The 20,794-nt window shown below is 45.7% G+C and overlaps 1 protein-coding gene across 3 annotated transcripts in view; it reads right to left on the minus strand.

Moving 5' to 3' along the window:
* The window catches only part of RPH3A (rabphilin 3A), an 85,278-nt gene that overhangs the window by 50,644 nt on the left and 13,840 nt on the right, over positions 1 to 20,794 (minus strand). For all 3 annotated transcript variants that reach the window (XM_045534788.1, XM_045534787.1, XM_045534786.1), the window contains one exon: positions 4,287 to 4,375. In XM_045534788.1, the coding sequence (XP_045390744.1) occupies positions 4,287 to 4,357 (71 nt within the window). In that variant the 5' untranslated portion in view covers positions 4,358 to 4,375. The remainder of the gene's footprint in view (positions 1 to 4,286; positions 4,376 to 20,794) is intronic.

A 20,794-nucleotide genomic window follows, 5' to 3' on the forward strand; every position in this document is an offset into this window, starting at 1 on the left:
AATTTTAATATCTGGAGAAAAGGCAGTAGCAATCAAGCCAGCCAGATGCATGCAGAATGCCGAGACGTTTCACGGGAGCCCAGGAGCGCTTTAATGAAATGGGGTCCAGACTGTTTGAATAATTCTAATTTAATTGTAAGGCAAATTGTTTGGCTTCATATCGACTAAAGTAAACTCTGATGGATGGGATTTTAATTAGCTGACATTTCTTAAATAAAATAAATATTTTATCCCATCTACCCTTCAGGCAACTGTTTATCTTACAGAGACACATTTTTTGGCTGATGAAATATTCTCTGCAAAATAAGTTTGGCTCCAAGAAGACATCATGAGAAGGGCTTTGGAAACAAGGAATTTCTTATCAAAAAGGAAACCAATGGAGTCCATTCAGTGAGCGTTCAAAGAAGTGAATGATTATGAGTGAAAATCTACAGGAACAATAAGACAACAGACATAGACTGTCAAGGACCTCAGGCACTAGGGGTAAACGTTTAACAACTGACTTTCTGGGGGAGAAGCCCTAGTGTGGTTTCAACTGTCAACATGATGTCACTGAATGAAGAGCTGGAAAGAAATACGCAGTAGCACACCTTTATGTAGTATCTCCACCTTACAAGGAGAGTAGACATAAATAACAGAGAATATCAAAATGTAGTCAAATAATTTAAAAGCAATGAATTTTGAGTAGTTATCACCTTTGTAATTTACTTCAACTGTAAATTTATATAACTTAATTTTTAATAATGGCCACATTTAGTAACCAGCTCACAAAATTCTTAAAAATTTAACATCCATTCTAATGAGCCCTTATGGGACAGATCCAGCACACCACGGATTCAGGTATAATAATGATTGGATACAGAATGTGAACTTACTATATGTGAAATGTTTAAAGAAATAAAATATGGATTAAAAACTGAGCAAGGAGCAAGAAACTCAAAAAAAGGGTTAGGAAGATATTTAAAAAAAGGGTTAGGAAGATAGTAAAAAGATAGACAAATAATTTTTAGAAATAAAATATGTAACTATTAAAATTCCCAAAACACAATGGGATGGTTTCATGGGCGATTAATATGCTCTCAGATAGAGTATGGCTAGGATGAGCGGTGGGAAGAAATTGCCCAAAATGCAGCAGGAAGGTAAAGAGATATAAAATATAAGAGAAAGGATGAGCTACATGGAAGGTCTAGTGCATATCCAATCAGATTCCAGATGGAGAAAATAGGGAGAATTGAAGAAAGGAGACTATTTGAAGAGATAATGCTGAGAATTTTCTAGAACTGTTGAAAAACATGAATCCACTGTTTCAGGAAGCACAACATGCACCAAGCAGGAAAAACAATAAGAAATACACACTTAAGCTCATGGCACTGCAGACAAGCCATTTACAAAGGAAGGGCAATTTGGTGACAACACTCTTAGCTCGACCACGTGACCACACCTTCAAAGTCCCCTAGAATACTGCAAGAACAAGGGATAAATTGGCGTTTTCAAACACAAAATCTGAAATAATTTACCAACAGTAGAATGGAAGGATGTACTTCAGGAAGAAGTAAAGTGATCCTAAAAAGAACGAAGATTCAGGAAGGTTTGAACTGAGAAACTAGAAAACAGGTAGGTAAATCTAAATGAACGTTGCCTGTATAAACATAATAATGTCTAATATGTGGGGTTAAGTAGAGAATTAAACTAAGAGACTAGAGAACAACAGCTTCTAGGTGGGGAGGGTCAAAACTGAAATGTTTAATTAGAGTGTTTTAAGCTTGTGTTGACCGGAGGAAGATGTTGAGATAGTGATTAACTTAGACACGGTTAGTTATGAATGGTCACACTTTAAGGATAGCCTTTAGGTTCCTATGAACATAATAGGAATAGACTATATATGATTCCCAAACCAATAAAGAGAAAAACAGAATTGAAAAAGCCCCAAACCCAGTTAATAAAAACAAAAAGCAAGGAAAGAGACAAAAGAACCATAGGAAAAAAAAAACATAAGAGAGTAGAAAAGTTAAACTATATAATGGATCAACAAACTATAGCCTGCAGGCCAAATACAGTTAGCCACCTGTTTTTATAAGGTTTTTAAATGAACACAGCCATGCCCATTCAGGTACATATAGTCTATGTCTGATTTTGTGCTATAATGGTAAAAGTTGAGTAGTTGTGACAGAGACCTTATGGCTTGCAAAGCCTGAAATATTTACTACGTGGTCTTTTATAGAAAGAGTTTACTGATAATTACAATATATGTAAATGGATTAAATCATCAGCTTAAAAACAAAGATTATCATGTTGAATTAAATAAACAACAAAATCTAGCTAAATATTCTTTGTAAGAGGGACTAAAAATTGAAGATAAAAGGATTGAAAAATACTAACATAGTTAAAGAAAGCTGGTATTGCTTTCTAATATCAAAAATATCAAATACAGTTTAAGACAAAAAACTCACTAGAGATAAAGATGAAGAGGGAAATTACGTAATGATAAAATTCAATTCTTCAGTGATATATACCAACTCTAAACCTGTAGCCACCTACTACAACCACAGGGAGAAATTGAAAAATCCACCATGATTGCAGGAGACTTCAACATAATACTCATAAGCAGACACAAATATAGTTAAGGTAAAAATATTTATGAACACAATTAATAAGCTGATTTTAATATGTGTGAGTGACCTTACAAACAATAATTAAAGAATGCCCATTTTCCCTTTGTACTCAGTGAGCAGATCAAAGAATCAGTATCATATAGTTCACATTCTTCAACCAAAATGAAATTAATTAGAGATTAATAGAAAAAATAATAAAGTAAGAATCCCCAAACATTTGGAAATTTTTAAATGTACCTCTAGGTGACTCAAAGATTAACATAGAAATCATTAGAGAAACTTAAAAATACATAGAAATGAGAAATTATGAAAATACTCTATGTTGAAGCTCATGGGATAATTTGAATGTGGTACTTTGTTTATCACATGTATAATTACTAATGTTAGAAAAGAGGGAAAGCTTATATATTCATACGAACCAGAGATATAACCCAAGTAGTTAGAGAGTAATAGAGAGTCCAAGAAAATAGGAAAGGATTCTCTAATAAAAATAAGAGCAGAAATTAATGATAGTAAATGACAGGGCACTATGCAATAACATTTTTTCTTTTAACTGTTTATTTGTATTATTACCTTTGTTCATGGAAAGCATGAACTAATTATCCACTTAGATCCATTTGGGACCTAAAATTTTCTTAAATAAAAGTGTTTATGTTTTGTAAGTTGGCAATTTAGAGAAGACAATAGTGATATTTCATAGATAAGGTAAAAGTTGTAAGGTAAATGCTCAAATGACCAAATTTAGGGAAATGCTGCTCTCCCTCCAATAAGGAAAGATCTTTGTTTAAAAGCCTTTTCATGTCCCTTGGGCAAGCCACAATTATTAGCACACCCTGACATTTAGTCCTTCCACAAAAATAACCATCTTTTCAATTGTCCTACCTAGAATTTAAACTCTTAAACTGGCTCTAAAATACTACCCACCATAAAACCCATAGAAGTTCACAGTTAAAGACACTTAGAGGTCATCTATTTCAGGGAGACCAACAGAGATGGGTGGGTAACATAAATGTCAAAGGTAGACTAGGTATTGGAGACAACAGGGAATGGTGGGGATTGTGGAAAATTGGAAAACTCTTGTCAATCTAAAGATAACAGCTGCTGCTCAGCTCTTGCTGAATTATTGGCAGGCTAGAATTTTGGTCCAGTGCTGTCAGGTCTTCTGATCTCTTGAAAACATGTGAGAAATCTGGATTTTATGTGAAATCTTCCAACTTTTACATGATCAGGCCCAAAATATAAAACACGCTTCTGCAAATCAGAGTCAGATTGTAGCCTGCCAGTTTGTAATCTCTGACCTACTACTATGTCCTTATTTGACTGATGAGGAAACTGAGGCCCAGAGAGAGACAGAAATTTGCCAATAATCACACAGTAAATTAGCTCATATCCGGAACTAGAATCCAAGTCTCAGTTCTCTTTCCATTCCACCAGGCCACCTCTAATATGCAGCACGGAGCTAAGAATTTAATCTTGTTCTTCCAACCTTGCAAAGCAGTCAAACCAGGGGAAAAGTTTCCATGACAAAACTCCCATTAGTTTCCTTCCCCCACCCTTCCCCAAGGAAGGAAATTCTATTTCTTTTCTCACTGTCCTTTCCTTCTTTCAAGTGTAAAACTGTCAGAACCTCGTTGACTGAAAACAAGCCACTCCCAAGAAGACCCGGCAACTTACTTGGATTGAAGGGGTCGGTCACTGGAGTACATCCAACGGTTAGAGCTGTTGCTGAACACGGTGTCAGTCATGGCGGAAGTCTCGTGCTCCTGGAAAACACCAACCCAGACAGAATGTCACCCTGTCACTCGGCCGCTCCTTATTTCTTGAGTTCCTATTCTGTGCTATGCACGCGGGGGGACACAGAGAAGAAAAGGAACCTCATCTATCTTCTCCGTTTTCCAGGTGGGTAACCTTGGATCCCAAGAGGGAAAGTGTCTTGCTGGAAGTCACAGCTCCCTTGTGGCAAGAAATAGACCAGAGCCGAGAGCTCCCTCCTTCAAACCCAAACTCTCCCCATTCCCTGTTTACACAGGGCCACACAGCCGGCAGGGTGCCGGGCAGAGTTCTTCACTCGAATCCAGGATCCTTCTTCCAAGCATGTCATCTGACTTATTTACCCTGGAGTCACCCCTGGACGTTTTATTTTTTTTTAAAAAAAAGAACCCTACATCCAAACCATCAGAAAATCCTAGTGGCTTGATCTTTAAAATAGATTTAGAATCTGCGCACTACATTCAGCCTGCATTGCCACCGTGCCGATCCAAACTGCACTGTCCCTGCTCGAGTGCTCCTTGGTTTCCCTCCGACTACCCTTGACCCATTTTGTTCATTATTTATAAAAGCTGCAAAGTAGAAACAACCCAATATGTGCTGACTGATGAATGGATAAACAAAATGTGTCATAGCTGTGCAATGCCATAAAAAAAAAACCAAAACAAAAGAAATACTGATCCACGTTGCCACCTGGGTGAGCCTTGGAAACGTGATGCTAAGCCAAGGAAGCCAGACACAAAAGGCCACACAGTGTGTGACTCCACCTATGTGAAGCATGAAGGAAATCTATGAGACAAAAAATAGATCAGTGATTGCCTAGGACCGGGGAGGCCGTGTGACACAAGGTTCCTTTATGGGGGTGATAAAAATGTTCTAAAGTTGATTATGCTGATTAGACGCACAAGTCTGTGAATATGCTAAAGGCCACTGAACTGTCCACTGTACATGGGTGAATTGTATTATATGTGAGCTTTATCTCAATACAGCTGGAAAAAATGGCACCACCACTTTGGAAAACTGTGTGGCAGCATCTATTAAAGCGAAACATTCACCTACCCTACAGCCCAGGAATCCTACCTCGGTGTACACCCAAGAAAGAAAGTGCTTATGTTCTAAGACGTGTACAAAAATGTTCGTAGCAGCTTTATTCATAATAGCTAAAAACTGAAAACGGTTCAAATGCCCATCAACAGAAGAGTCGATGAATCCACTGTGGAATCGCCAGTGGGATGACGGTGAGCAGTGGCAGATAAACCTCCGATAGACCGCACGTAACAACACGGACGGATCCACAGATTGAAAGGCGCTGGGAGCAGAAGAGACTACACCATGTGATAGCATTGACGTGAAGGTTAAGAACAGGCACGGCTACATTATGGTGATAGAAACAGCAAATCAACTGCAAATTTTCGGGAGGGTATGGATTGGGAAGGGACGGGAAAGGGCCTCTGTGGGGTGAAGAGGTTTTGTATCGTGATCTGATACGTGATCTGATACATGCTCGTCATTAAGGAGGTGTATAAATCTGCAAAAGCCATCAAGCTAAACACTTAACATGAATGTACTTTATGTCTTTCCCTTTACCCCAAGAAGCAAGTCAGCTTATGTCACTCTTTTGCTCAAGAGTCTTCAATGGCTCCCCATTGCTCTTAGACTAACTAACCCCCTTAGCACAGCCCGACTCCCTGTAGCCTCCTTCTATCCTTTTCCTCTTACTCTTCTCATGCCATCTTCTCCATCCCTGCAGACTTTCCTGCTGTTCCTTGAACCCCAACCATATCCCACTTGGTCTTCCCGCTGCCTGGAACCCTCTCTACACATGCTTGTTTTGGGTCACTCGCTCCCTTGTTTAGGTTTGTTCTTAAACGCCACCTCCTCCAAGAGGCCTCCTTGACCACTCGATTTCAAACAGCTCCTCTTCCATCTCCTGCACTCTGGCCTCCTTCACTCTGATTTATTTTTCTTTGTAGCTCTTATCACTATTCCAGTTTAATATAATTTGTTTATTTGCTTAGAGTTTGAATCTCCCTGTCAACATGTAAGCTCCTTGCAGAATTTTTTCCGTTTTGTTCGCTGCTTAATCTCCAATACTTATCATGGCGTCTGACACCCAGGAGGTATTTCATAAAGATTTGCTGAATGTATGATGAGTCTCCACCAACACGAAGTCGGTGCAGCTGAACTCCGCCGGGCTTATGACATCTCTGAACCTGCCTCCCGCCCCTCCAAAAGTCTCACCAAAGAATAAGGGGAAGGGGCCGTGGAGATGACATTATAATTATTTAAAAACCAAACAGAACTTGGTGCCGAGTGCCCAGGGGGTCCCGACGCCCCATTAGGTCTCGTTATAACACAGTCTTGTTCTCCATGATGCTGAATCGATGAGAAGCTGGGAGATGAAGCCCCTTTTCCTATCCTGCAGCCTTTGCAATTATCAAACCTTTGTGTGCGGGGAGCCAGAGGGGGCTGCTGGCTGGACATGCGGCAGAGAAGGCCCCTTGTAGAGAAGCTATTTCGTGTGCTCCCATGTGGTTAACATAATCTTCCCAGGTTAATATGACCATTTCATTGTTTCCATTTCAAAAACAGAAAGAAAGGAGAGACAGCCCCCGTTGTGAAGGAAATCTGCAGAAAGGAACTCTAATGCCTCGGTGTGGCCTGTGCTGAAAGCTGAGCAGGCTTCCCCGAAGCCCCGGGACCCCGGCCCCTGCTGGGTGCAGAGCCTCCATCCCTGGTAAGCGCTTCCCCAGCTGCACTCGGTCTGGACAGCTGAAACTGCAACCGAATGCCTGGCCTCCTGCTTTGCAGCAGAGAGGAAAGGCCGCCCTTGGAGGGCCCTGGGGGGAAGAGGCGGCTGGGACAAGGGAACACCTCCCAGGAGCTCCGATCTCCACCTTCTGTTGCCCTCAGAGCAGAGCCCAGCTGCCCACCCCTTCCTGCGTTCAGTCCCGCACACCAGCAGTGCTGTTTCCCACTGAAATCCCACCTGCAAAGTCCAAACTTACTGGCTGACCACCCAGTGGAAACCACCCAATCCATCCCTCCAGGCCACAAGCCACCCCGGACAGCCACCCCTGGTTAGGATAGCTTGGCCACTCAGGGGTCTAAGTGCACTGAACAGCCCAGGACTGGACTCTGTCCAGAGCTTGCCCCAGCCTGGACCGGGAGAGGAAAACATTTGAGCAGTCGAGGCTATTTGGACAACTGGAGAAACGGGCCCAGGGAAAGGAGGTCGCATGTCCGCAGGCAGATCTGGGATTGGGGGGAGGTGTTGTAATGGTCTCTGTTGGTGCCCCGGCCAGATCCCCCTACAGCTGGTGCACCCTCCCCCCACAGCTTCTAGGAGCACCATTTGCCAGAGAATTGCCCTCAGCCAACAGGAACTGCTTTGCCCAGAGACACCAGGGAGCAGCCCAAAGCCAAGGACTAGCTGATAAGGGAGGGCAGGTGGGACGAGTCTGTGTTGCCATCACACTCCAGAGCCCCCCGTGGATCAGGCTGAGGCCAGACTTCAGCTGACGCCACGTCTTTATCTAGCTTCCCTGGCCGCCTGTCCTGCTTCCCTCGGTCCCTTGCACATTCCTCCTTAGAGCACCCCGAGTCTGTTACTGGCATAAGAAACCCCATCTCAGGTTCTACTTTTAGGGAACCTGGCCTCGCGTGGGCATAGACAGGAGAATCTTAGGAAAGCGTTCTGAGCCACGAGCTCACTATGTCACCCCTGGTGGTCGCTTAGCTTTTTACTAACTCTACAGAGCATGATCCTAAGATGTTCTCCTACCTGCCTGCAGTCGACGCTCCATGAAGGCCAGCCAAGGTCTCAGATGTGAGGGCGAATCAACAGAAAAGGAGAAAGTCCGACGGTGAGCCTCTGCCGCTTTCAGACCACTCCCCCTTTCCCACTGCCTGCTACGGAGAGACCGTTGCCATCACAGACAGGCGGCCAGAGCCCCAGGGAGGACCAGGAGAAGAAAACCAACCGTGCATATCAAAAGCAAAAGTATAGATGTATGTGTCACATAAGTAGTATAGGTTTCCAGCGCTAGGACCACTGCAGAAGCTTGGTGTCGCTGAGCTGCTGAATTTCAGCACTGACTATACTTTTGAGCATACACTAAGCACTTGTAAAATTGTAATTCCCTCTTCCTGCTTCTCCTATGGTTGATTCAACAATAATAACTAACATTTCTAGGGCACCTATGCACCTACTATGTGCCAAATTCCATACCTACATTATTTGCTTTAATCCTTACAATCCTACTACAAGGTAGATGGTATTATCCTCATTTTACAGGCAAAAAAAAAAAAAATTCAGGTTTAGAGTGGTTAAGTCACCTGCTTAAAATCACACAGCTACCAAGTAGCAGAGCTAGGATTTAAACCTTGACTCCAAAGCCCATGTGCTTATTCACTACTCTGTTCACACCTGTTCTTTCTTCCTGGGCTCTGATCAGTGTCTGGGACATTGGTGACCATCCGGTCCCAGCCCTCTGGCCCCTGGTCACATTCCCATCTCTCAGCGTCAGAAATGCTCAGAGACCTGCCCACCCAGCCCCTTGCCAGGTGACTCTGAGAGATCGCAAGCTTCGCTCGGGTAGGACCAACGGAGTGGCTCGGATCCAGCCCTGCAGCTGCAGCTTCAGAAAGCATAAAATGATTTCCTCTCCCAGAAGCCAGAGACTCCAGCGCTTTTTCCTTAGCTAGGCAGAGACTCCGCTACTGACCTGGTACAAGCTCTAAAAAACAGTCCATTTTCAGTCACAAAAGCAACACCACCACCTGAAAGTTCAAACATCAAGGGTTTACAACATGCTAAGCATGTTTCAAGTTTTCTCTCATTCAACCCTCGCAATAGCCTTATGAGGTATGTGTTCTTCTTATCCCATTTTACAGATGGAATCACTGAGTCATGGGAAGTGTAAGTGGGCTTCCCAAGGTCCCACTTAAATTCCTACAATGAAGCAATCTAGAGGTCTAATAATCTGCACTGGTTAGCCGGATGATGGTACACGTGTATGGCGGAGAACTACACAGCCGTAAAAAATGACGCTACTTATGACGAACAGAGATTGATCACCAAGATAAACTGTCTGAAGAAAAGGTCAAAGTGTAGGATGATGGTCCAGAGCGCCATCATCTGCGTACACAGGGGAAAGCGGAGTATGTGCACGTGCTTTTTGGTTGATGTGCGTAAGTGTCTCTGCAAAGCATTCACAAGGAGCTGAGGTGTTGCTTGCCTCTGGGGAGGGGCCTGGGGAGCTGGGACCGAGAGGGGAAGGAGACGTTTAAGGATCTATTCTTTGGCATTTGCAACCTTGTGGATATGTTCCCTGTTCAAAAATAAATGAACTTTTTTTTGTTTTACAAAATATAATTAAAAATAATAAAGCGCTTCAATGGATGCCTGTTGCACAGAGGATAAGATTGAAGACCCTCCCCATGATCTCTAAGAACTGCCATGACGCTCTCTCTGCGGCTCCCCCTGTGTCCAACCATGCCCCGGTCACGGTGGCCTTCCCAGCTCCAGGCCTTTGCCTCTGCTGTTCTCTCTGCCTTGACAGCCTCTTCCTTCCGCTGTCACGTGGCTCTGCTGGTCTCTGCTCAATGTCACTTCCTCCAAGAAGCCATCCCTGACTACATCACTTCCCCTCACCCCATTACTCACCCTCATCCAGTTCACTGCCATTATAATACCTATCCTGATTTGTTCTTCTCCTTTATTTATTTGCTGTTTGTCTTTCCACCTATTCTGTAAGATCCGTGAGTGCAGAACCCAGGTCTGTATTTGGGCAACAGTCGCACCCACAGTGCATATGGGGCCGGCTTCCCAGGGCTGTGACCCATGCAGTTGAGCAGGGCTCTGTGTGTAGAGGGCCCTGTGCTGACAAGGGCGCTGCACTTGCCTTAATGCCCTGCTGTCACTGTCTTGGAACTCTTAATAATTTTTGAACAAGGGGCCATCCATTTTCACTTGGCAGTCAGTCCTGAGTATGGTATATAGTAGGTGCTCAATAAATCTTCACATAAGTTATAGAGCTCAGTGAATGCACCCAATAAACCTGCACGTAAGTGGCTGCCTCCACAGCCTGGTGCTAAGCCTCATGCCACCCGGCATCTTCGACCATTACGAAGACCCTGTCCTAACCCCAGAAAAGCCAGATTCCAGAGCCCTCCCTTGGCCTCTCTGCAGTTCATTGTGCCGCTTCTCCCTTTAGCACTGTTTGCTAAGGAACTGTGGTTCCCTCCCCCAGAACCTCCGAGGGCTTCTGCCAGTTGTAGCTGAATGGAAAAAACAACTCAAAGCCCGTTTAGTTTCCAGGCTGAGCTGCCGCAGGTGTCTGAACGTGACCCAGCAGGGCTGGGCTGGCAGGGGCTTTGTGCGGCACTTCAGGGCACTGCAGGGAACCGGTGCGAACGGCAGCTGTCTGTGTGGAGTTCCATGCCACAGTCGGCCTCCCTATCCCAGCAGTCTTGGAATTAAACCAGATGCTTTGCAGCAGAACCTGCGGCCACCAGCTTGGACAGTGCCCAGTTCCCCCCCTCCGCCTCTTTCCCTGCACATCCCCGCTTCCCGAGTCCGGCGCATCACTGCTCGGTTAGGTACCCAGAAAAACTCACTCAGACTATCTGATCCCATAGGAAATGCACTTCCACAAAGGGCCTCGGAGTACGGGGAGGGGGAGTGTCTATGGACAGGATCCAGCCTGAAAATATGTTTTGTTCCACTCATGCAGGATTTTTTAAAGTAAAATTAAGTCAATATCTTAAATGCACAGAATTTAATTAAAAATGGAGATTGCCAGCTTCTGTAGGGAAATTGGAAGAATCGAAACATATTTATAGAACATCCACTACATGCCAGACACTGTTGTAGGCACAGGGGATACGGCATTAAGACAAACAAACAAAGACAAACGTTACTGTCCTCATGGAGCTTAGCATCCCGTGGGGAAGGCGGACAATCAACACACAAGTCAAATGTGAACCGTGCCAGCTGGTGCTGAGTGCTTTAGAAAAAATAAAACAGGAAGGGGGGATTGGGAAGGGGGAGAGGAGTTTGATTTTAAATAGGTGGGCAGAGGGAGCCTCACTGAGAGATGCTATTTGAGCAAAGACCCTGAGCCGGGCATGGTGGTGCATGCCTGTAGTCCCAGCTACTCGGGAGGCTGAGGCAGGAGGATCACTCGAGCCCAGGAGTCTGAGGTTGCTGTGAGCTAGGCTGACACCACGGCACTCTAGCCCGGGCAACAGAGCAAGACTCTGTCTCAAATTAAAAAAAAAAAAATTGAGCAAAGACCTGAAGCGGGTAATGGGCTGAGCCAGGTGGCTGTCTGGGGCAGAGCATTTCAGGGAGAGGAAAAAGCATGTGCAAAGGCCCTGGGGTGGGCACGAGCTTGGTATGTTGGAGAAATGGCAAGGAAGGCAGAGTGGCTGGAGTGGAGTGGGCAAGGGGGGCTGAGATCAGGGCAGTAGTGGGGGGTGTCAGAGCACGAGGATCATGTAGAGGCTTCCAGGCTGAGTGATGCTGCATAAGCCATAGCAAGGCTTTGAGCAGTGATGTGAGTGGAATATATCCTATTCTGTCTCCAACATGCATCCAGCTTTGACTATTTGTCAAGCTCCTAGGATTTCTACACACCCTTGCCAGGGCAAGGGTGCTCGGGGCAGCAAAGAGGGAGATGGCAATCTCCCGCCTTGTCACCCACACTTGGCGGAGCTGAGGGCCCCTCCGTTCGCCTGCCTGCCTGGCGGTTCCTGCCTCCACTCTCAGAGCCCTGGTGTCCCTTGGACGTCCACTCACATCCAGACAGTGCAGTCTGCTGCAGTTGGCTTCTCCTTGTTGGTAGAGCCAGCTGGGACAGCCCCAGCCTCCTCTGAACCTGGCCAAGGCTGGAATGACAAGGATTTGGCTCCTTCCATGCTGAGCTGGTTGGTGCCAGAGACAAGGACAGAGACAGGCCTGAGAGGTGCTAGAGACAAAGATAACTTTGTGCTCTTGGCCTTGAAACAAAGCAAACTCACTGTCGCCTCTGCTATATGGCCATATAGCAATAACAGAGGGTTCCCGCCATGAGCCTTCAAATAACTTCACAAGACAGTCCCAATTTTACAGGTTTGAAGACAAGCACAGAGCTCCTCCTCCAGGCCTCTCCCAGTTACAGGGTCTTGGGCAGATACTCCATGTCTGTGGGCCTATCCTCATCGGTAAAATAAGGGCAGTCATCACAGCACTACCTACCTCATCGTAACAGCTGCTTAGGTTCTGTCTGGCCCTGGGCTAAATGCTTGCCGTGGATGATCTCATTTAATGCTCCCAAACACCCACTGATGAAGGTAAAATATTACCTCCATTTTGCAGGTGAGGATACCAAGGCTTAGAAGGGTAAGCGATTTGCCCATCCAGCTGGTGATTGGCAGAGCAGGGATTTGTACCTATAAGATCGGACGCCAGACTCCACATGCTCAATTGCTACCACCCACTACACTCTCTCTGAGCTTGTTGTGAAGAATGAAGTTTGACGATGCAGGCAGGGCAGTCAACGTGGTACTTGGAACATTGCATGGGCTCAGTAAATGTTAACTATTGGCACGATCATCCTCATCGCCATCATCATCCATCATTGTTCTTTCTCTCCAGCAGCAAAAGGAGCACTAAATGCCTCCGTAGGTTGCCACAGTGCTGCAATTTCCTCCACCAGCATTGCTCCCTCAAGGTGCATCTGACCCACTCTTTTTTTCCCCTCACTCAGGAAATAGACAGGTAAGCTCACTGCAGATGGGGTGGTTTCATTGCAAAAACTAATGCCATTTCTTTCATTCCTATATCCCTGCCCCTTTCAGCTCCTTCCATCCAGACGTGAAATCTGTTTGTCCACCCTCTAAGTCTGAGCTGGCTATGAGACTTTTCTGTGGCCAACTGGGCAGTAGAAAATCTGATGCATTCAGAGGCTTGAAAATGCTAGCCCTCTAGAAATTGGCCTCTTTTCCTACTTTTGGAACCCTGCAATCACTGTATGAGAAGCCAGGATAGCCTGCTAGAGGATGAGCAATCTCATGGCAGGATGCCTCAGTTGTCCTAGCTACTAGGGCTGCCCCATCATAAACCAGCCAGTCCTAGCCAACATACAAGCCAACCACAGACACATGAACAAGCCCAGCCAAGATTATCCAAGTCTGACCTCAACCAGAAGAGCCACCCGGCTGAACTCAATCCAACTGCCAATCTGAAGAATTATGACATAAATAAATGGTTGTTGTTCTAAGCCGCTAATTTGTGGGGTGGTTTGTTATGCAGCAAAAACTGACCAATAGAGCAGCTTATTGTGGTGGAATAGTTGCTGGCCTCAGACCTAGATTCGTGGGATCCACTACTAGCTCCCCTCTTCATTCTCTGTGTGACTCTGACACATTTTGCATCTATAAAATGGGGATATAAAAATTCCTCTCCTTGTCATGCCACCTTGCAGGGTTGTTGGGGAAGAGCTGGTGAGTTAATACATATGAAGGGATCTTGTAAATCTAAAATGTTCTCCAAGTATCAGTCAAGGAGGACACTGCTAATGTTATTTGAGGGTAGGGCTGGGGAGGGAAACAAAGGTCTAAATCCTATTGCTTGCTTAGGCCTAATTGAGATACCACAGTAGGTATATGGAGTAGACATCTCCTGTGTTTGCCTGTCCAGCATTTATCTGGATAGCCTTTTTTGGGGGAGGGTAACAGTACCCCAAGTTTCCTTCAGGAAACCATCCCTCTCTCAATATCAACCTGTGTGGCTCACCCAACAGGTGGGGTTCACCCAAACCTGGTCCCTAGAGGTGGGCCAATGACCAATGCCTGGCCAATCAGTGTATTACACCCCTTAGTCTACTGTGATTAGTTCAAGGATAGTCACATGACCCAATTTGGGCCAATGAAGGCCTACCCTAAGACTTTTGCTGGAACTCTGTGGAAAAAAGCATTCTCTTTTCATTGGGCTTGCTAAGCTGGTACAACAGAAGTCTGTAGCTGCTGTTGATCACTTTTGCTACCACCTGGGAAAACCTGGCCAAAGAATGAACACAGACCTGGAAGATAGAGAAAGACTAATTCCTGATGATGCTGTTGGAATGCTGGATCCAGTCATGCCTGAATCTATCACAGCCTTTTTAGCTACCATGAGCCAGTATGTTCTCCCCCCCTTTTTTTTTTATTCCTCTCAAATTTGAGAAGCCAAATTTGAATAGAATTTCTGCTATTGTAGCCCCTCTGAGTTCTGTTTGTATGTCTTTAAGGTGAGACCAAGCTTCCTTGGAGAAAACAAGGATTCCAAAGGCAACCAGAGTTGGCTGAGGCCGGGAGAAAAATATACCAACCTTCAGCTATCCCTTGAACTTCTCCCTTCCCCATCATGGAGCTTGGGTGGAGCTCCTTGGAGGACAGGAAATGTTTCTAAAGCATCCTCACCAAGGCCCACTGAAACCCTGCACTGGCAATTAAAATTCAGTGACAATAAAAAACACTAATTAAAAGCAAAACTAAGTACTTAATAAGACAAATGAGGTGGCGGTATTAAAAGTCAGGATGAGAGAGCTGGCATTAATTAAAAACAAAGACTAATTTCTTCCCTCCTCTAAAAAGGCGAAGTGTGTGTGTGGGGGGAGGTGTATGTCTCTAGAAAAGGTTTAGATTTTGTTAATGTGCAAAATGCCACAGGAGCAGGCAGATTCTGGGATTAATTCTGCTTGGGGTAGGGGTGAAGGTGTCTTCTCAGAGAAGCGAAAATTTGGGCTGGACCTTGAAGGCTGAGCTTGGGTGTGAAAGACATAAAGGATGGAGGAATGGATTGGGGGAAGTGAGTGAACAAAGGCTCAGAGGCTGCAATGAGCATGAAAATGTTTAGGGGATGGAAAGATTCATGGGGGAGGAGCCTGGGTGCACGGAAGACAGGGAGGAAGGGGAAACTGGGATGAAAAGAGAAAGTGGGAGCCCAATGATGAACCCCTGTTCCTGTGGGTCAACAATGATAGGGTATAGCATCTCCACTCAGACAACCCCAACTTCCACTTAAAGATCCAGAGGCTAAGACCCCATGCTCTTAGCAGACAGTTCAGCAAGGTGACTAAGGGCATGAGTTTCAGGTCCAAGCCCATTCTGCCATTTATGAGTCAGGTCACCTTGGGCAAATTTACTCACCTTCCTTCATTTCAGTTTCCTCATCTGTGGAGTGGGGACAAAAATAGGACCCATCTCAAAAATGGAATTATGAGGATTAAATGAGATAACATCTGTGAAGTCCTTAGGCCAGAACCTGGCACCAAACACTCTCTTGTCAAGTGGAAGCTATCATTGATTTATTATTATTAATAATGATTACTATAGTTATTATTATTAATAATCTTGGTTATGTTTTCCTAAGAGATGGGAGCCCAGTTTCAGGCAACCAGAGTAAGTGCGTAGAGGATAATAGTCATGGATGATGGAAATAACAATATAACCATACCAAGACACTGATCATAATGATATAATAATTCTAAAGCCAGGGTCATTTGTCAAATGCTTTGGTTGTCTTTGGTGCTGATGGCTAAGCATTTTTGGTCCCCTACTGTGCAATAGGATTGCCCTTCTCTCTCTCTGAGGAAGCTAGGAGTGGCCACATGAACTGTTTTGGCCAATGAAGATTTCTAAGTGGAAACTTCAAAGCCAGTGCACACTTCCCCACACTTCCCTTTTCCTGTCCTGACAATCCTGGCTGTATGAAGATGGAGCCTCCCTCAGTCTGGGTCCCTGAGTGAGGACCATCCAGAGCAGACACCCCCTGCTAACTCCCCATCTCCAGGTAGCATGAGAAACAAACCTGAAACTTTAGGAATCATTATCGCAGCACAGCCTAACCCGTTCCACCTGTGCTTACTGTGGGCCAGGAACTGCACTAAATGTTTCACATGCAACATCTCATTTGATCTTCATACCAATCCTAGAAAACAAGATCTTTCATTGCCCAGTTTTAAAGATTGGGAAACTGAAGCCCAGAGAGGTAAAGTCATTTGCCCATGGACACACAGCCAATAAGTCACAACAGGGCACGCGTTTGAAATGAGTCTGCAGAAATAAATGCAGTACTTGACTTCCCCTGATGGCAGGGCAGAGCACCCAGAATTGATCTTCCTGGGGAGAATGTCTTCTGCTGGATAAGGGAACCCCAAACTCTTCCTTCCTCCCTGGGTTATGGAGTCCCTCTGAGTCCTGAGTCTATAAACCTAAACACCAGACACTGTTCAGAGAACACTCTTCAGTGCTCCCTGCGCAGTCCAGCCAATTACCTGATTCGTTGATAAAGCAGAAACTTGCTTCTGTCCTGTTGTTAACCGGGCTTATCTCTGCCCCAGCCACACCGTGGTGAGCAAGAAAAGAGGAAAAGCTCAGGATTGAGTTTTGCGCTCACGCATGCGCTCACAGGCAACACCGCCCCCAAACAGGAAAACGTGATTAGGCAGGTCTCCATATTAAAACAAGTCATTTAGCTTAATGGCCCCCGGCTGCCACTCAGGCCCGGGCTGCAATGAAATTCATTCTGATTAAAACTCAGCTGGAGCTGACTTATCTGCAGCCTAAATCTCATCAGGCCACGGGAGACCACAGGTGTCATTCTGCTCCCTCCCCGCCTCAGGGATGAAATACTCAAAGAGGAGCATGTGTCCCTTTAAAAAATGGCAGCATTCCTGGTCCTTTCAGTGACGGGCATTTTTGTAGATTATAGATGGGAGACACAGCCTTCCCAGGGACCTTTCCCAGGGATAGTTCCCTGTCACAGACAGGGAAACCAAGGCCCGTGCTTGTCAAGGTCACATGGTAGCAGGTGGAATATCCAACGACTCTAAGCTGGGTCTCATATCAATGAGCCTCCTGACTACCCTGCTTGATCATCCGTTGGGTTAAACATATTCATTTGCTATTTTTATTGTAGAAAAATAGTTGCATAGTGACAGCATCGTGTGATTCAACTGAATAATAAAATAGCTTTGCTGCATATTTTCTTTTCATTCCTCCAGGTCGGTCTGCCTCCGCCCTGGTCTGTGCCCTGGGAGGCGGGGCCATGTGGGAGCACCTCTGGCTTCTAGTTGGGTTGGTCCAAAGGGAGGACCAGCAGAAGCCTGGGGGGAGGAGGGAGAGAGAGGCTGGGGTGTTTACCCCTTGGACCCCCCCTGCTGGTCACCATGGGCTGGCTGTGGCCATCTGTTGAGGGTCACAGCACTTCACAGCATGACCTCTCCATGCAACCCTTTCTCTCCTGCTCCCACTTAATGTTCCCTCCCTGGCCCCTCTAGGCTTAGAGATGGCAATGGCCTCCCTACGTCGCACAGCTAATAAATGGTGGGGCCACATTTGGAGTCCTGGTGGTGTGGCTCTGGAGCCTGCACTCTTGGCTAGTTCTCTATCCTGCCCTTGGAGTCCGCATTTCACAGCTCTGCAGAGGTGGGATAGCACAGAAATTAACAGCACCGGCCTTCAGGTGGGCGATTTCCATATACAACCTCACTCAATCTACACGACCTTCCGTGAGATGAGGGCTGAACTTATTCCCATTCCTGAGACTCGGAGGGGCAAATGAACTTTCGCAAGATCACCAGACAGGAATGGGGGAGCCAGGCAGGTTATAAACCCAGGTATATCTCCCTTTGCTGCCAGCACTCTTAACTACTACTTTGAATAGCCACACCTATAACATGGGCCACCTAGCCAGACCTGACACCAGTGGGCAATAGGTACAGTAAGGGAGAAGCTGTTTTAAGATAAGAAACAGCCTTCTGACCGTAAGAGCCATCAAAATGAGAGCATGCTACTTTGAGAGGTAATGAGTTCCCAGTCACTGGAGGTAATCACGCACATGTAGCAAAACCATTTGTTGGGGCTATTGTAAAGAGGATAATGAATGTGCTTTTCTGAAACTGCTCCTTTATGCATTTGGAAAAGAATGGCCCAAGTTCACAGATTCTTCCCGCTCCTGTGTGGTCAAAACTCCTCGCACTAACTCCTTGATTTGGTCTGCACCTCTTATCAAGCAGGCAGGGCTAGTTTCTGTTACAAGACATGAAGCTCAAGGACTCTAGCCTAAGATGCTCCCTGCCCTGGAAAATGCACAGTTTCACTTCATCCTGGCGAGGAAGAGGCAGTTAGGACCCGGAGAAGGGCTCTTCTTGTCTTCTCGCCTTGCCACAGCAAACACACGCACACACACACACACACACACACATACACACACACACACCCCTGACCACACCCCACCCCACCCCAGGCCTCCCTCGCATTCATGTGAACACTCCCACATAAACACACCCCATCACATACACACAACCCACTCCCATATAACACCCCTGTCCCAGTGTGCCCCATGCCCACCAACCTGCACCTCCCCCCCTCCACACACACATACACATGCCACCCTCATTTTCACCCACAGTACAAATTTCGGGACGGCATCTCCCACTAAGGGCAGGCTTTGGAGTCACACAGACCCGCATGCAACCCCCAGCTAAGCTGGCTGAGCCTGGGCAAATTGCTTAACTTCTCAGAGCCTCCGTTCCTCATCTGCAAGGTGGGGGCTGTAGCAGCACCCACTTCGTAGGGTTATTTGAGGTTGGAGTGAAAAGTAACACGTAGAGAGCTTCTAGTGCCATCGCAGTGCGGAAAAACCCTCCCTAGATGTCACCCAGGTGTGCTTCCAGAACCCCACCTCCCCCGAATAATGTTTTCACCCAGAGTCTCCGGCAGCCACAGGAAGTACATTTTCTGCCTCACACGGTTCAGGTGCAGCCACTTCCCTGGGGTGTGGATTTTAAGAAATCCAAGACCACATCAGAAAAAAACAAAAAGCTTCTCTTAGTTCTCATGAATAATAGATCTTGAAAACCGGCCGCCATCCACTCCCCTCTCCTTCCCAGGCGCCAGGTGGGGGGAAGAAACAGAAAATGAAACCCTGGCCAGTGTTGGCTGGAGGACATGAAGGAACCACAGTGTTCCTCTTCCTGTCTCTCTGCCCCCATGAAAACAGCCAAGAAAATATCAAGTGTTAAAAGCAAAGAATTCTGCAATTTACAAAGCCCTTGGTCTTCCCAACCATCCAGGCTGGCGGGTGTTGTGGGTGGAAATGAGGGTGGCATGTGTACGTGTGTGTGTTTGTGGGGTGCAGGTGTGGTGCCCCATGGGAGGCAAAAATAGTGCAGAGGCTGAGAGGTGCTAAGCTGTCAGGGTTCAAATCCCAGCTCTGCCTCTTTCTAGCTGTGTGATGGTAGGACAGTTACTTAACCTCTCTGTGCTTTGCTTTCCTCCTGTGAAAAATACAGATAATAGTATCTATCTAATAGGGATGTTAAAGGATTAAATGAGTTAATACTTGTAAAGTGCTTAGAACAGTGCCTGGCACATGGTTAAATAAAGAGAGTGAAGTTACCCTTGTCATGATCTCCAGGATATTAAGGCTGCTGAATACAGCTATAATGGTATTTATCACCTACTGTGTGCCAGGGACTACACTAATTTATATATATCCGCTCATATGAGGTTTGCAAAGAGACACCACTGAGTCCATTGCAAAGATAGGAAAATTGAGGTTTATAAAGGTTAATTGCTTTTCCCCAAGACTGAATCCCAGGAAGTAGTAAGGCTGGAAAGTCAAACCCTAAACCATCTCCGTCTGTCTCTTCCTCCTCCATTTTCTTCTTCATTGAACCCCTAATAAATACAGAGCATTAATCCATTTCAATCACAGTGCTACGTGCTCTGCATACGTTAGTGCTGAGCACAGTGTTATCTAAACTAATTCTCAACTCAATCATTAACCTCATTTTATACCAGGAAACTGAGGCATGGAGAGGTTGGGCATTAGCCCAAAGTCACCAGCTAAACAAATGGCAGAACCTGTATTCAAACCCCAGGGGTCAGGTTCTTACGTATAAGTACACCACGCACCAGTCTCTCTCTCTCTCTCTCTCTCTCTCTCTCTCTCACACACACACACCCACTACCTTCAACCTACCCAGTTAAATCACCATCCAGCCACTGACTTATGACCTTCTGAAGGGACATTACATCAAAACTACATCTGCAGCTTACTCAGTTTCTCATCTTATCAAAGCCACTCACTGAGGTAGGTGAAGCATTTGTTTTGCACGAGGGTACATGTGTACACTGATTCACTAAAATTGATTTGTAACCCCAAAATCTATACTTGTGAAACTTTCATGGTCACTCACAGACATGCACAGAGTGGCTGAAAAGTTTGAGTCACCCAACACGGATGCTCCTAGCTGAAGGCAAACAGAGCAACACTCTGCCTTCTTGTCTCAGCTGTCACACGGTAGTCAAGTCTCCTTTTCCGGGGCTATTTAATGCCACATATTTTTGTTGTTAGTGATTTTGCTGTTCAAAACTGGCCC

The sequence above is a fragment of the Lemur catta genome, chromosome 21 (genome assembly GCF_020740605.2).
Source record: "Lemur catta isolate mLemCat1 chromosome 21, mLemCat1.pri, whole genome shotgun sequence".
In the NCBI taxonomy this organism is placed as follows: domain Eukaryota; kingdom Metazoa; phylum Chordata; class Mammalia; order Primates; family Lemuridae; genus Lemur; species Lemur catta.